Consider the following 17,353-nt stretch of genomic DNA (forward strand, 5'->3'; position numbering starts at 1 on the left):
AATTTTCCCAGATCATGTGATGTTCATTCCATAGTACTGATGAGTGACAACAGTTGTCAATGGATATACATGAGCAAGTCACAATGCTGTAAAGTTTTTAGCCAAGATCTACAGAGCAGTTTATAACAGGAATATGCTCACACTATGGTAAGCGCACTTGAAGTTGGAGCCTTGAATCTTTCTGGTCTTTTTCAATGTTGTTGGTGTCAATCCAAATTTAAACCACAAAGTCATCTCTACCTAGTCCTGTCGACAATGTAAAATGACAAAATTTAAGTACTATATTTGCATTAATACATCATTTAAATATACCAAATACTAACATTGATCCAATTCAGTTACACGTGCCTATTACCATCTAATCTCAATCACATGAACTGTTAAGCTGAAAAGCTCAAGAGCAATCACCTCCCTAAAGAGGTACTTTGCATGCAAAATTTTAAGAGGCTTTTAACTTGTATCAACACCTTTATTTCCATTAATACAAACCTTGTATTTCTCCAATGAATGCTATCCTCCCAGCCCCTCAAATTGATACATATCTCTGGTGCATGAGCCAAAAAGACAAGCAAAATGTTTTGGCATAAGACACCTAGCAAAGGCAACACTAATCACCACTTGGCTGTTACAAATAACCATTCAGCACTTGTTAAGACTTCCTTAAGTGTTAAGGCACAATTCGAGATAGTCTGTTACATTTTATGAAATTGTTACTTTTTATGAAAAATAAACCCTTAAAAATTGTCTTTATTTTTAAGGCAAAAATAAAAATATATCATTTAAGTAGTTTACTTTTTACCAAACACAACCATAATTTATGTAAAGCTAAGATTAGGTATAATAATTTTCTAATTAGTAGCTTTACATTTATTGTATAAACATTATATTAAATATGCACAGAACACTACTTTTTTACATTTTAAACTACTGTACTTTATAAATTATTTTAACAAATGAATTTCATGACTGCAACTGTAACTTTCAGTACTTGAACTTTCTTTGGAAGCCATTCATTAAAAACAATGAGGGAAACTTCTTTGTCCCTTCAATCTTTATTTGAATTATTTTTGTATCAATTGTCTGCCATATGCCTTCAGAGAGATAAGAAAAACTTTCTAAGCAGACCCAGTCTTTGTTAATTGATGAAATTGCTAAAGCATCACGTGGTGTTGTATGCAGCCCTTCTATAAACATACTTTTCAAGTTACACAGGACTGTTAAAGTTTTAATATATTTTTACTCAGTAAAAGCACATAATTTCCAGCAAAAATATAAAGGACAAATAAATATCTTCAGTTTCATTTAAACATAACATTTTCCATGCAAAAAATATTCAAAATATAGCCTTCTTTAACTGATACAGTACTGCAGTCCATTAGAGTATATAAATATTTACATTAATGCAATTTCCATTTTGAAAGCCTGTTTGTAATATTCATTTTGAAGTGCTGCCTGCAATGAAAAGGGAGTACTTACAGAGCTCACTTCCATCAGTGGTCACTGTCACTTGCTTCACCTGGGTAAATAAAGAAAAAGAGGGGCTACATATCCAAAGGTTATGTAAGTTACAAAATTTATAATCTTACAAGTGTAACTCATTTTGATTTAATCATATCCTACTGTAAAGTACAACAGCTTTCAGTAAAAAATATTCAGTGTTTGGAAGACAATCACAAGTTCTTTTGTCTTGTCCAAGTCTGTACAACACTACTGTATAACTGTCACTACCATAAAAATATCAGCATCAAAAACCTTTACCATGAAAATAAAGAAGTCTTGGAACAATCAATGTTCATAATTTTAGAGGCTGTCAAGCAGTGTTTTTGATGTCCAGTTGCTACTTAAGGATCAGCTAATAGTAAAGTAGTTATCAGTTTGCAGCACAATTTTCCTTTCAAGTACCCTATATTAACAGCTGGCTCACAGGATCTCTATCTAGCCAATAAAGACCAATAACCAACAAGTGAAAACCAAAACACAAACATATTCACAGGAAATACTGCATTATAGTCCTGTATATCAATCATTCATTCTGAAGCTAAAACTGCTACCCACTTACCTCAAAGCATATCCAATGAGGAAATACCTTTTCCTTAATACCTCGGTGCATCCACAGAAAGTGCCCATTGGGCAAACACTATTACCAAATCATGATGGGGAGCAGGAATGAGTACTGCTGACATCAGAAGTGAGAACACCGCGAAAAACCAGTCTTACTGCCAGTGTTCAAGTGTTTCTAGTTCAGGAAATATCTGGCAGCCAAAGGCATAGAATGATAACACTGACAGGCAATGATTCCTGATGTAACATACTAACCACATAACCTGTGGTTGCTAGTCATTTTTTTTATCTCATCCAATCAGTCAACCTGGTTGGCCTTCAGACAATCAAACGCAAAAGATGATGTGAATGGGGTACAGAAAAGCCTATTATTAATCAAGCAGTATTAGTAGAACCAGTGTTTATGGCATTTGAAGGATGAGACCATATTTTGACTAAGTCAAGTACGTGTGTGGACAAGTTTTAAACTTTGCCCAGTAAATGAGTAAAAAAAAAAAAAAGTATGGAGCTAAGCTACACCTGGTAGCACTGTTTGCTGCCAGATCCTTGCCTGTGGTTTTTGCACTTCTGACATCATTAGCAATCATTCCTGCTCCCCATCATGCTCTGGATAACAATGTTTTCCCAACTGGCTGTGTCTGATAGAGCAGACAAACCCAAAAGAACCTTAACACCTCAGATAAGGAAGATGTTATGGCTAAATGAGCAATATGGTGGTAGGTAAGTCGATCTGCAATCCAAGGTCCACTTACCTCAAGATAAAAGGAGCAGCAACAAGCTTGACCTTTCAAATTAAAGATGTAATAAAACATCACACTTAACAGACTACTTGACTGGACAAAGAACATCTTCCATAACTGACTGGTAAACCATAAGGAGCCCTTTCACACCACAAATCCAAAGAGATATTTCAACAACTATCTTCAAAATCTCTTAAAGTATGTTTGTCACAGAATCACCATAATATAAGTTGCATCAGCTCCTTTATGGAGGATGAGTGCCTTCCAGGAGGGAGGTTATGAGCCAAGCCATCAAGTACACCCACTTTTTCTGGTATGATGAAAGCCAAAAAAATTTTTCACAAATGAATTCTTGAGTTGAACTGAATATAGAATTTAGGCCAAAGGCCAAGCACTGGGAGCTATGAGGTCATTCAACGCTGAAACGGAAATTGACAGCATAAAAGGTTTGAAAGGTGTAAAGAGGAAAACCTCGCAGTTGCACTATGAATCAATTGTTAGCTCTGAGAGGGTGGAATGTAAGATGGAAGAGAATATGAGAGGAGGTACATTAAACCTGTATTCGTGGGGGATGCGCACCATACACAGCCCCCCCGCGAATAGCTAAAATCTGAGAATACTTAAAACCCCTCTAAAAACACTTTAAACTATCAAAGGAAGTTTAAACACAAGAAATACCCTCTAAAAATGCTTATACCTGAGTACTTTAACCTGTTAAGCGTCACCCACGTAATAATACGTTTACTCTCGTAGCGCCTTCAACGGGATATTACGTTCAAGACTTTAACTCTGCTTTTCAAGCTGTCAGCCCTGTAATAATACGTTTACTTGTATGGAAAATGTTGGAACATCATTTGGTAACACTCTCAGAACACGTAAGCTGTAATTGATGACTTATTTCCTCCCTGGCAACTCTTTTCAGTTGGTCGCTTGATGCCTAGATGACTATTTTTTTTTCAGTACGCTTCGGGCGTTTTCAGAGACAACACGGTTTTTACGTCGTTCTCAATGAATGTCAAAGAGGAGGCGTATGTCTTCAGGTGAGATAAATCAAATCCTAGAAGAGGTGTCTGATACTGAAGACATATTTGATGATGAGGGCTCTAGTTCTGAATCCTCCATGATGAGGATATTGAAGAAACAAACTTTTCTTCCGATCGGAAGTGAAGATGACTTCTCATTGCCGAGTGACTGGACTCCGAGAGAGAGAGAGAGAGATCCCTTTACTTTTGTTGCTGATCCCGGCGTGAAATTTTCAGTTGAGGATAAAGAGAATCCATTAGAATTTTTGAGAAATAATTTGATGATGAAATCATTGATTACCTCGTGAAAGAAACAAACAGATTTGCAAATCAGTTTCTAGATGAGAATGTAGAACATTTGTCTCCACAATCACGAGTACATAGATGGATTGTGTGTAGCCCCTGCTTTAGAGATTGGCATACGAAAGAATAATAGTGCATGTATGTACAACACTTTTCATTCAGTATTTTGTAGTCTTATGAAATAAAATAATAGTAGTAGTAATAGTTTTTATCCTATCATTTAATAAAATTCCTACTCTAACTACAGTGCGAATAAGCATAAAAATCAATATTAACTTTGAAAAACTATCATCAGTGATATGACCGCTAATTGCAAGAAAAGCGTGAATGCGTTAGCGGCGAGCTCATCCGGGGGACGCTTAACAGGTTAATAGTTTTATCACAAAAAGTGCATTTAGTCATGAAAATGATATGAAAATACAGTAATTAGTGAATATTTCTCAGTGAAAAATACCGCGAATGGGTGAATTTTCTGCGGATATTGGGTAGGTACGTTCCACAGAGAAATCAGCAAATACGCGAGTCTGCGAATCGTGAGAACGCGAATACGGGGGTTTAATGTACTATAAAAGGAAGGAAAGGGATTAAGGCTAGGGGCCAAAGGCACGCTACAAAAAACCTTGAGTAATGCTTACAGCGCACCGCATGAGCTGCACTGCCAGCACTAACCCCCTATGTGGGTGAATTCTTGAAAAACTTGAAGACATTCTCAATACAAAAAATCAAAGTTGTGTCTCAGTACCATACTTGAAGATTGATGGTTCATTCCTTCCCAGGCTCATGAAAATCACTAGCTCTGTATCATGGCCAGCTCCTGTTACAGTTTGGAGGCTGTTAAGGGAGGTTTGAGAAACCTGGTTGACGATCACCTGGTACCTCAAGGTGGATAGAACTGAAACCATCAACTTTCACCTTGGGTAGAATTCACTTCAGCAATTGACTGATTTGAGAATATGCTGGTCAGTTGCTATGAAACTACATTTTGTTCAGTTTTCTGATAATTGAATGAATGAAACATGAAATTTAAGCTGTACACCCAAACACTGTGGCACTTTCAAATAATCAGCACTTAAGACGTTGAAAAGAGAGAGCAAGAGTGGTTGGAGAGCAAAAAAAAAAAAAAACAGATCCTGAGAACGAGATGAAAATGACATTTTTATAATAAAATAAAGTTTTATACATACTTACCATGTAACTACATAGCTATAGTTTCTAACTAGTATGACAGCTTAAATTCAAAATTCACGGCAATGCTTCGATTGTTTAGTGCAGGTGACCAGTACCGCCAACTAACAGCAATACTAGGAATGACTTAGCAGATAACCTCATTCTGATTATGCTTATGTCCATCAGAGGGGAGGAAGGAGGGGTCTGATCATGTAATTACTTGGGAAGTATATATAAAACTATATTATAAAAATGTCATTTTTATATAAGTAACTTACCATGTAATTACATAGCTCAATCCCACAATGACAGGTGGTGGGATAGAGGGACATATTTTATTCCAAAACATTAAGTCCTATAATGAATTAGAAATAGAAAAGTTGCTAGCATTGAATACAATGCCTGTCATTCCTTGTTAGTTAAGAGAGCCTGCAGTAGAAACTGCCTCTGGTTGATGCTAAACTTAACCTGTGGCGCAGCAGTAAAGTCGAGGGTCGCCTCTACTTCAGTGGGAGCTTTGCAGCTGAGTACTCCTCCAAGGGCTGCCAAAGCATTACAAAATAAAAAAACAAGTGCCCTTGCCCTGGGCGCAGTACTGCAATAAAAAAAAAAAACAGATAACACTGTCACCAACACTGAAATAAAAACCCATCCACTGAGTCTCGTGGGTGCTCCAGGTACCTTGTACCCCCTCGGCTCCCTAAAACTTGGCACCTTACTACAAGGTGAAGAGATAGTAAGAGAAAATCCTATGCTTCCTTTCACAAACCATGCCAGTTACTAATAAATGCAAGGTACTGCCAAATTTTAAAACTGCTTCAATTCCTGAAAACAGTGAGAAGCAAAGATTACACTTCCAGAAGGATGACTGTAGAATGGACGTTAGGGACAAGTAGTGCCTGAAAGTTAATGAGGTAGAAGCTGTTCTGACGTCTTTAGCTTTCACTTAATATGAGGAAAATGCTCTCCTAAATCTGAGTGTTTCTCAGAAAATAAAAGTCCATTAGGATAAAGGACAAGATGATCTAATCAGAGGGTGAGATGAGCTCTTGTCATATCACCGTAGGGGTATGGAAGGTCTTGAACTTCTGGTCCCTTTCAGGTAATACCTGAATATTCCAGCTGGACAGAGAGCTCTCTACACTCCCTCAGAGGTCGTAAGCGCTCCTGGATGCTCAGAGTATAAGCTAGTGCCAGGCTGTGGTTGGCACCATGAGAGCTGAACGTTCAGAGCAAAAAACTGGTGCCAGGCTGTGGTTGGTGCCAGGAGAGCTGGGTGCCAAAGGAGTCTTGAACTCAGGTGCTGTCTGGCACTCCTGGAAGTCAAAGATGTCCATAAAATTCTTAAGGGAGAAAGAAATGAATCCAGGACTTGGATGGGTCCTTGTTCTTGGCTAAAATCCAAGGGAAAATGAACAACCCACGTCTCCTTCCTTGCTTGGACATGCAAAGGACTTGAAAGGTCATTGAGATAGGAATGACAAAAGAACTGGGTCTATATACCCCTAAATGGTGGAATACAAGATTCCAGGTTTCCTTGGCAAGAAACTGGGTAATTTGCAAAGGGGTCACAGACATCGACGGAAGAGACATAGTGCATGAGACACCATCTTCGGAAAATAACCCCTTAAATCTGTCAGACGAAGAGAGAAGATTGACTTCTACGTCTTGCTAGCCACTGCAGCACGTCTAAAAAACTCTTTTAAATGACAAGCTCGGGACAGTCTGGAGCCTGTCGGGGCAAGAGCAGACCACTTAGTTAGATCTCTTGAGCCGAGATTTTCTTAGAAGGCACAGTAGGGGGAGGATCTTGTTGAGTCCACCAACATCAGAGCAGGTTCGAGAACCATGACGCGGGACACGGGTAGAATAGGGCTAAGATGTTAACACAACTTTCAGTTAGCCTAAAGCTTGTGTAGCTCCTCCTTGACTGTGATGAAGTTGATGAGAAGAGGTCCGATGGACCAGTCTGTAGAACGGTGTCTGTTGCACATGCTTTAGGGATGGTATGGACAACAAGAGAGAGGAAGACAAAGATTCCTTTTAAGGGGCAAACAGGTTCTAAAAGGGCCTGCCCCATAGACTCCACAGATCCCGGAAACTGGGGGATTGAAGGTCCATGATGAAGACAATGTGCTTCTGACAGCTCAGCATGTCTGCTAGGACTTTAGTTCCCTGAACAAACTGAGTGACTAGAAGACTTTATGATCTGTCCACAGAAAAAGGAGTCTTACTATTTGGAGGTGGGGAGACATGGGACAACATGGTCTTATCTGAATGGCTACCAATCAAAAACCATTGAACTTTACATGAAAAACTTCTAGCTCTACGAGAAAGAATTGAAGGATCTGTCCATCCGGGGACCACGTCCCGGAAAATCCCCGGTTCCTCAAGAGAGCTCCCCAGCCTCAATCTGAGACACTGAAAACTAGGTTTAGGCTCAAGGATGAAGGAACTTCCCTTTCAAAAGTAAATGTTCGGACAGCTACCACCGTAGTTCCAACTTGATTCAGGGCTGTGAGAAAAAACAAAGGTGTCCAGCTGAGTTTCCCTGAACCAGGTGGACTTCAGATCAAAAAACCTTCAAGCACTTCCATCGAAGGGGATCGAAGAAGTCAGTTGTCCAAGTGAGAACTGATATTCATACCCTGATATCAAAAATGAAGTCAAAAACAAGAGGAGTGAGGACTCCATGGAAGACTTGTGCTGTAAAGAGGCCGAAGCACAGATCCTCAAGCTGGGGAGACCCTGTCCCATCAGAAGGGCCTAAGATACTACCAGGGTCTGGTGGGGACCAGGAAGGGTGCTTCCTGCATCTCTTAAGTTTTTCATTCACTAGCCATGAAGATTGAAGGAAGGGGCTGTCTGGTTCATCTCTATTTGAACTTCACCTTCTAATCAAAGGAAAAAAGGGGCTATGGGACATACCTTTTGTCGGGCGCTCTAAAGCAGGTGCTGAGCACTCAGTAGCCACACCATGTGCTAGGAAGCTGGCGCCAGGAGCTCGGGAATGGACCCAGGCATTAGAGAACTGGTGCCGCACAGGAAAACAGGTCTGAGAAAGTGCAAGGCGCTTCTCTTCTGTTTGGAGAAATTGACTGGTGTCTTCACCAGAAACCTTGGAATTGGATGAAAACTGGAGGATGAGTTGCAAACAAAAAACTCATATAAAGACTGTCAAACCAGGCTAACATCTTGGCAGGCACCAGAGTCCAGAGCAGGTTCAATCCCTAGGGTCCCTAGCAAGGAAGGGAAAAGGGGCTAGAATTTGGACCGTCTGAAAGTGGCAGTGATTTCTATGGCAAACAGAAAAGACAAATTCTAAAAGGTGCGACTGAAAATCCAAAGGAGGACTCAAGCTAGTGCTCCTGCTATCAGTCAGAAAATTGGGGCTTCCAAAAAAACTTGACAAGAAGGACCAGATCCATCTAGGCACTAGAGGGAGGAAAGGCAGAAGACACTTGTCTTGTTCCTTTAAAGAAAAGCCCAGTTTCAATCTTGAAAGACTTTTAGGAAAGATTCAAAGGAGGAAGTTTCAACCAACAATCTTAAAAAACCTGGACACAGATGTCCTTGTCTGGGGGTAGACTTAGTCCCTGTGTAATTGGAACTGGCGCACAAGGCAAAAGAACAGCATGTTCTTAAAAAGTCAGGCACCGAGCCAAAGAGGAACTGGTGCTGGACCCTAGCAGGTTGGAGGCAGATGCCTGACAGCTGGCACCAAACCGACAAGTGGACGAGTAGACGCTGGGCGCTTGGACACTAGGTGCTCGGGGGCCACTGGGAGCTTGGACACCGGGATAAAGGTGGATGCTCGGACTCGGCCTGCTCAGTCACTGCTGGGCGCTCAGATTGCAAGAGCATTTGGCACCAATCACTGGTGCTCCACAACTGGAAGATATGCATCTTCAAAGGCTGAGATACACCTGAAAAGTGCCACCAACACCACTTGTCTACACCGGGATCCTTATCTGTCCACATTGGAATTCCCCCCCCCCAAAAAAAACGTTGGTGCCTCCTGTCCACATTGGGCTCCATAACTGTTCACTCTGGGATCAGTATCACTAGAGGGCAAAAAAAGCACATCCCTATGGATGCCTTTCCAATGGCTATCCGTCAAGACCTGCGGACAGCAGGATTGACTGAGGAATAACTCCCCGGGGCAAAACCCCTAAGGACTCCCATGGACCGACAGTATGCCTCCTCCCAGGTTTAGGGGAGTCTGACAGAGACCAGTTTTAAGAGATCAGATAGGGCCAGATAGCCACAGCCTCCACCACATATCCAGTAGGATACCTTTCCAGTGGCTGTCTGTCGATACCTGGGACCAGCAACAGGCTCAACTGAGGGGGCAACTACCCGTGTGTAAACCCCCGACCTCCCTTGGACTTCAGTATGCCTCCTTCCAGGCTTAGGGGAGTATGAAAGGGACATTCAGTCTAGGAGCATCAGGGGACAAGCAGACATCTCCTCCACTGCACAACACTATTACAAGGTTAACTTCTGTTAACCCAGACACAATAACACTGGCAATGGCATGGGAAGGAAGTGAGGGAGCCAGGCATGGGAGCAAGTAGAAAAAATTATTGGGCTAGTAGCAGGAGAGAAAAAATTGGATGCAGGGAGAGTAGGCACTAGACAATCAGGAGCTGGTGCCAGGCTGGGTGTTCCCAGGTTGTAGATAGCACTGCGCAACTGGGCATCAACTGAGCTAGTAGCTTGTACTGAGCCGATTCTCGGCTGTCAAGAACGTCAATTCTTCCAAAAGCCCAGCGCAACCAAAATAAGCACAATTTCTCTCCTTACTACGTTCTGCCCTTACACTTTTTCAGTTCTCAGCAAGGGAAAGTGTAATAAGGTGATGTTTAATTAATAAGGTGATGTTTAATTAATTCTTTGAAGTATACAGACTACTATCATACAGACAAACCTCGACTCCTAACAAACGTTATTTGAGACTTGCGGATATTTCATTACTGAAAATATCGGTCCTGTAATGAATGCAATTTTACGTTTTGTTATGCTACTCGGCAAAGATGGTAGCGAATGCAATGTTTAAGTTTTATTACACTACTCAGTAAAGGTGGTAGCGAGCACAAAGTTTATTATTACACTACTCGGCAAAGCTTATTATGCTACTCCTTGAATAATCAACCATTCCTCAGCTAATATTTTAACTAACTTTTGCTCTTCATGCTAGTCTGCCTAAGTTACCTCTACTCAGGCAAATAGTCTAGAGCCCAGCTATGCTAGGCAAAGAGGACAATGACTGCTTATCACTAGTAGCATTTTTTCTACTAAGTAAAAATGAAGGAGGTAGTTAATCAATCTGCAAAAAATGTTAAACTTGAATCAGATCTTAATAACAGATCCTGAAAGTATAGGCTTGAAGGTTACTCGAAATCAGCAATAATACATCACCAAAATCCGGTTAGGTAACTGGTAAATGGTGAAAAAAAGCTGCCGCAAATATCTGATGTTTGCATCAAGAATGACAGAAACAGAATGATGTTATCTGCCAAGTCGTTCCTAGTATTGCCATTAGTGGGCGGTACTGTCACCTGCACTAAACAATCAAAGCGTTACAACGAATTTTGAACTTACGCCGTCTTATTAGTTAGAAACTATAGCTATGTGCTTACTTGGTAAGTTACTTATATAAAATATAAGACTCTTAGGGCAAAACAGAGAAAATCCCATAGCTGCATTTAGAAGCAATAAGGAGGTTGGACAGGAAGATGGAAGAAAGGAAGCTGAAACTGATATAAAATAAGCAAAAAAGTGTGTGCAACTAGGGCTAAAGCTATGCTACAAATACCCTTTAGTCTGCCACTTTCCTTGTTATGTGTTAACTGATTCACCACTGCTTTTTGTGTTTAATTTGATTAATGAACCTACTTTGGTATTAGCTTGTTAATGTATCTATGTACCTTGTACCCTTTATCTAATATACTGAATTTGTGATATTACCACTAATTATTGCACTGTGTAATGGTCTGATTTTAGCTTTGTCATCTTTGCTCATTATTTTATGACCTAGCACAATGTCTGTATCTTGAGAGGCTATTAAACTACTCAGTCTTTTTTTTTTTTTTTTTTTTTTTTTTTTTTTTTGCAGGTGAAGGTATTTTCATATCTAATACTAAAGTAATCATTATTGTGTAGTATTTCTCAGACCCAGTTTCAGCAGGATTCTCCAGCCTTTACTCTCGCTCATTAGCAGGAGACATGTTGCTTGACTTGAAAGGCTAAATTTCATAAACCAAAACCTCAACCGAGATTTTGAGTCTTAATTACATTTTTTTTTCTAATAAAACAGTAACATTGATATTCATTGTATAAGCCCAAAATAATTCTTGACTGTCCTCCCTCACCAATATTCCAGCTTTCAAAACCTTAGCCACACAAAGAATGAATGGCTCTGACAGTCAGGACCTACTGAACCATTTGAGCATGCCCCTTAATCACTGAGCAAGACCAAGATTTCCTTCTTTAAACAGGGTTTGTCCTTAAGAAAATGTTGATAAAATGGCTTTAAGACATTGGTTTATCAAGTTAAAAATTAATCTTACTGTATTTTTATATAAAATTATATACTTTTACATAAAACCTCTCTTGTTTCAACAATAAAAAAATTGTTACCAACCTTTATGAAAGTGAGCAAACCCACTACACACAGCCTCATACGAGACAAATATCGCCCCTGAAGATGCTGCACCTTTAAGCAAACTAGGCCAAAGCCCTTTGAACCAAGCTTTCAGTCCCTCTTCTCTCGTGATACCTATTATACATTTCCAGGCATTTTCATACACCACAACCTAGAAAGAGAATTAGTGATAAGATCCATTAAACATATTTAAATATGGCCAAGGTCTTCCTCAGTCACTCCAGGATCAGTGACATTATTCAATACAAGGGTCTTGTATCAAATATATGTCTGACAAAGACTAGAATTCAATAAAGTATAAAATGCCAACTGATCACCTGGTTTTATTCCATAATTTTTTTTCCCTAAGGTAACAAAGCAATGAAATCATTAACACTGTTAAAAAATGACATTTTTATGATAAAATTAAGTTTTATATATACTTACCCAGTAATTATATACTTAGCTAAGAGTTTCTACTCGAACGGCAGTTAGAATTCTGAATTCCGCGGTAGCGATTCTTTTGTTTTGTGTAGGTGACTATGCGCTGCCCACTTTCGGGGTACGAAAGAGGACACAGCCAACACAAATTTGTTTATGCAAAAAAGAGTTCATGTGCGGGGAGGAGGGTGGGCTCCATCCGTAATTACTGGGTAAGTATATATAAAACTTAATTTTATCATAAAAATGTAATTTTTATATAAGTAACTTACCCTGTAATTACTTAGCTGATTCCACACTGAAAGGTGGTGAGGAATCATGGACAAAAGCTTACATTATAACTGATAAGATAATTGTTGTTCCTTACCTGGTGAGAGAGCTGCTGCAGGTAGATACTGCCTCTGGTGGCACTCATCTCAACCTGTAGCGACGTGGTGGCATGGCCAGACGTGCCTCTACTTAAGTGGGACACTTCGCAGCGAAGGAGTATTCCGAAGGCTGATGAAATATAAGATTAAGCTTTGCAACGAAGGTGTACACCAAAGGCCGACAAAGCATACATAATTGGCCCTGCCCTGGGCACAGTACCACAAAAATAACATACCAGAACAACAAAGTCACCTCTACCATAATTAAACAATGATTAAACAAAAACAGACTACTACCCAACACTAAAAAACTGGTGGGCACTCCAAATACATCGTACCCTCCCAGGCTCCACAAGAACTCAATACCATTTTCAAGGCGAAGAGAAAAGGAAAGGAAGGGACACTTCCTACACTTCCTCACCCATCACTACGCCAGCTACGGACACAGGTCCCAGGGCACTGCATTTATCATAAACTGTCTCGTTGTCCAGCAAATAGTGCATCGCGAACACTGACTTGCATTTCCAATGGGTTGCTTCCAGGATCGCCGAGAGAGAAAGATTGTGTTTAACGCTACCAAAGTAGCAACTGCTCTTACCTCGTGCTCTTTCATTTTCAATAGTGATAAGTCAGTTTCTGCTAACTGAGTGTGCCTCAACAATGTGATCCCTCAGGATAACGAAATGGCGTTCTTCGAAAGGGGTCTAGAGGGGTTTTTTACCGAACACCAGAGATTACTAAACTAGCCTCTAATCTTCTCCGTCCGATGTAAATAATATCTGAGGGCATGTACTGGGCACAGCTCTCTTTCTTCCTCTTCCGTGCCTAGGATATCCGAGAAGCTTGGAATCGAAAAGGAACAGGGCCAGGGATATGACAGGTTTTCATTTTTCGCTAGAAATCCTAGCAAAAAGGAGCAGACTGCATTCCCTTGCAAAAAACCAATCCTTTTGCTTATCACTTGAAGTTCACTTACTCTCTTAGCTGTTGCTAAGGCAACCAGAAAGAGTTTCCAGAGTCAGATCCCTTAGAAAGGAAGAGCGCATAGGTTCAAAGCGAGGGTCGTAAAACCACTTAAGAACTACATCAATATTCCAAGAGAAGGACTCCTCTGTCTTGGACTTGGAGATATTGAAAGACAATTAGATTGGACAAGTCTTGGTTGTTTGAGATGTGTAGACCCTTATGCCGAAAAACGGAGCTGAGCATCGCTCTGTAACCTTTATTGTTGAGACAGACAACCCTTTACAAGATTTCAAATAGAGAAGGAAGCCTGCTATCTGAGCAATAGATGTTTTTGAGGAAGAGACTTTATTTCTTCTACACCAACTCCTAAAGCGTGCCCACTTAGCTTGGTAGACATTATTGGAGGAGATGCGTCTACATTTGGCGATAGCCTCTGATGCCAATTTAGAGAAGCCTTTCACTCTGATGAGTCTGTAGACAGTCGAAATCCTGTTAGGGCCAGGGAGGATAGGCCTTGATGAAACTTCCTGATGTGGGGTTGTCTGAGAAGACTTGGAATCTCAGGAAGGAGTCTCTGAAAGTCTACGAGGAGATCGATCAGGTCCGGGAACCACTCCTTCTGCGGCCAGTTGGGAGCCAAGAGTGTCATCCTTACATTGTGGTGTGAGTGAAACTTCCTTACTACTTCCCGAATCATCCCAAATGGAGTTAAAGCGTAAAGATCTAGGCTGGACCAGTCCAGGATCATTGCATCCATTGCCCACGCTAGAGGGTCCGGAAAAGGGGAACAGAACAGAGGAAGGTGGTACTTTCTGGAAGTTGCAAACAGGTCTATGTTTGGTTGACCTCATAATTTCCAAAGGGTAGCACAAACGCAAAGATCTAGTGTTCACTCCGTGGGCAGATTTTGCTTGTAATGGCTCAACTCGTCCGCCAGGACATCGCACATGCCCTTTATGAACCAGGTGACTTGCTACCTCGTAGAGAGAAAGTGAGTGGCCCCACTTGATGTTTGATGTACGCTAGGGCCGTGGTATTGTCCGCATGTACCGCTATAGTCTTGTTGTGTACCTGCTTTGCAAAGTGTTGCAGACCTAGATGTATCGCCTTTAATTCTCTTATGTTGATATGAAGCCCTTTCTCCTCTGAAGACCACCTCCCCGAGACTTCCAGGTTCCCGAGGAGCACTCCCGAACCTAAATCCGACGCGTCGGAAAAGAAGTTTAGGTCGGGGCTCACCAGAACGAGCGACTTCCCTTCCGAAAGTCTGTCTGCATACCTCCACCACCACATATCCTCCTTTATTTCCAGGGCTATCGGAAAGACATGACAGGCCTGATGAACCTTCCGATCCCAGCAAGCTCTTAAATAGAACTGGAGAGGTCTCATGTGAAGTCTCCCCAGTCTTACGAATTGCTCCAGAGAAGCCATCATCCCCAAAAGACTCATCTACTGGGTGGCGGAGCAAGAATGAAGTGAGAGGAAGAGGTCTACCTTCCACAAACAGTCTTCTACTCTCCTGAATGACGGAGAAGCCCGAAAACTCAGAGTCTATAAGAACTCCCAAATAAAGAATCTTCTGAGTAGGAATCATTAGTGACTTCTCGAAGTTCATTATTAGTCCTGATTCCTGAGTTAAGAGAAGAGTCTTCTGTAAGTCCTCTATGCAGCATTTCTTCGTGGGCGAACGAATTAGCCAATTGTTCAGGTATATCAAGATACTCACTCCCGCTAAATGTAGCCAACCCACCAAATGAGCCACCACTCAAGTTAAGAGTTGTGGGGCCATCGAGAGACCAAAACAAAGTGCTCGTAATTGAAAGACCTGGTCCTCAAAAACGAATTGTAGGTATTTCCTCGAGTCCGGGTGAATCAGAATATGGAAATAAGCGTCTTGCATGTCCAGGGATATCATCCAATCTCCCTGGTGGATGGAAGCAAGAACTGAGTGGATGGTTTCCATGTTGAATTTTGTTTTTACCATAAAGACGTTCAGAGCACTTACGTCGAGCACCGGTCTCCAACTCCCTGAAGCCTTGGATATTACAAAAAGGAGACTGTAAAATCCTATCAAGTCTGCCTTTTTAATTCTATTGCTTCTTTGCTCAAAAGAGAGGACGTTTCCTTCGATAGGGCCGAATACTTCTCTGATCTTATGGAGCAAGCCATCAATACGACAGAATGTTGGTCAATGGCGGATTCTCCTTGAAGGGGATAGAGTATCCCTCCTTTAAAACTTTCACCACCCACTGATCCACTCCTCTTTTGCTCCATCTCTCCCAAAAGAGACGAAACCTGGCCCCTACCAGAGCATGAAGGACTAAATTCTCACTTGTGAGAGGATGATTTTGAAGATTTCTTGATCGCTCGGGGAGCAAATCTAATTGAACCTCAAAACCTGGGGCGTGATCTCTGATTTCCTCCAAGAAAAGGCTTTGGTTGCTCGAGAGGAGATGATGGTTTAACTGAGAAGGCAGACCATTCCCTCTGACGCTTCGTCGATTGGGTCAACAAATCTTGCGTTGATTTCTGGTGCAGACTCACGCAATCTCACTTATGGTGGGCTGAGGAAACAAATGATGTTTATCCAGAGGGGAAAAAAGGAGAGCCAATTTCTGTGGGGTCGCAACACCCTTCGATGTGAATGAGACCCACAGTTCGCCCTTCTTAAGCACGCCCGGGCATAAAGGGCAGCTAATTCCTGTGAGCCATCTCTAACGGCTTTTCTGAGGAGGAGAGAAAATTAAACAGATCTGCAGCTTCATCACACAAAAAAGCTGGTTCTTGAAGCTTCTTGGCAACTGCTCCCAAACACCAGTCGAGAAAACTCTACACCTCGGACTTAAACTCTTCAACAGGTGATCCATCTCCTTTGCTGAAAAGAACGTTTTTGCCGAAGCGAGAGTTGATCTAAGCCCCGAGTCAATGAGTGCAGAAAAGTCCCCCTGGGAGGAGACAGCCATTCCCAGGGAAGGAGCTTCTCCTGTTGCATACGACAAGTACCACGTATGTGCGAGACAAGAGGAGGAACACTAAAATAGGCTTTCCCTTGATTCCTCTTCTCGAAAAGCCAGTTCTATACTTAGCGAAGAGCTTTCTTCGATGATTAGAGAGAAACATCTTAGGGAGTCTCGTCGAATCCACAGGCTGATTGCTCATCAAGAGCGACAAAGCTGGAGAGGAAGGAGAGGACGGAGCGAAAAATTCTGGGAACTGCTGCAGAAGGAACTTGAGGAATGTCGTATACGGCATAGAAGACACATCCTGCTCCCCTTCTTCGTCTTCAGAAGAGATTGGAGACATAATTGAGTCTAATTCAGGGGGTGTCTGTGCTGCAGGTTTCTGTAAATGATGAAGGATATTATCCGATTTACATTGCAAAGGTTCAGGAGCTGGGTCCAACACAGGAGAGGGTTTATCCAAAGCTGCAGGGCGCTTGGAGTCTGGAGGGGGCTCAAGCGCTAGAGGAAGATCGGAAGCTTCAGGGCGCTCCAACAAAAAAGAGCGTCTGACCACCTCAGGGCGCCTGGCTGCGTCAGGGCACTTGGCTGCGTCAGGGCGCTTGGCTGCATCAGGGCACCTGCCTGGTACAGGGCACCTGCCTGGTACAGGGCATTCATCAAAGCGTTCCGCTGATAC

The 17,353-nt window shown here is 41.7% G+C and overlaps 1 protein-coding gene across 2 annotated transcripts in view; it reads right to left on the bottom strand.

The window, feature by feature from the left end:
- Positions 1-852: 852 nt before the first annotated feature.
- LOC136835019 (mitochondrial thiamine pyrophosphate carrier-like) overlaps positions 853-17,353 on the bottom strand; it is a 69,985-nt gene continuing 53,484 nt past the window's right edge. For both annotated transcript variants that reach the window (XM_067098057.1, XM_067098056.1), the window contains exons 7-8: positions 11,940-12,111; positions 853-1,516 (exon numbers count right to left, since the gene is read on the bottom strand). In XM_067098057.1, the coding sequence (XP_066954158.1) occupies positions 1,491-1,516; positions 11,940-12,111 (198 nt within the window). In that variant the 3' untranslated portion in view covers positions 853-1,490. The remainder of the gene's footprint in view (positions 1,517-11,939; positions 12,112-17,353) is intronic.

This window comes from Macrobrachium rosenbergii, chromosome 54 (assembly GCF_040412425.1).
Source record: "Macrobrachium rosenbergii isolate ZJJX-2024 chromosome 54, ASM4041242v1, whole genome shotgun sequence".
NCBI lineage: Eukaryota > Metazoa > Arthropoda > Malacostraca > Decapoda > Palaemonidae > Macrobrachium > Macrobrachium rosenbergii.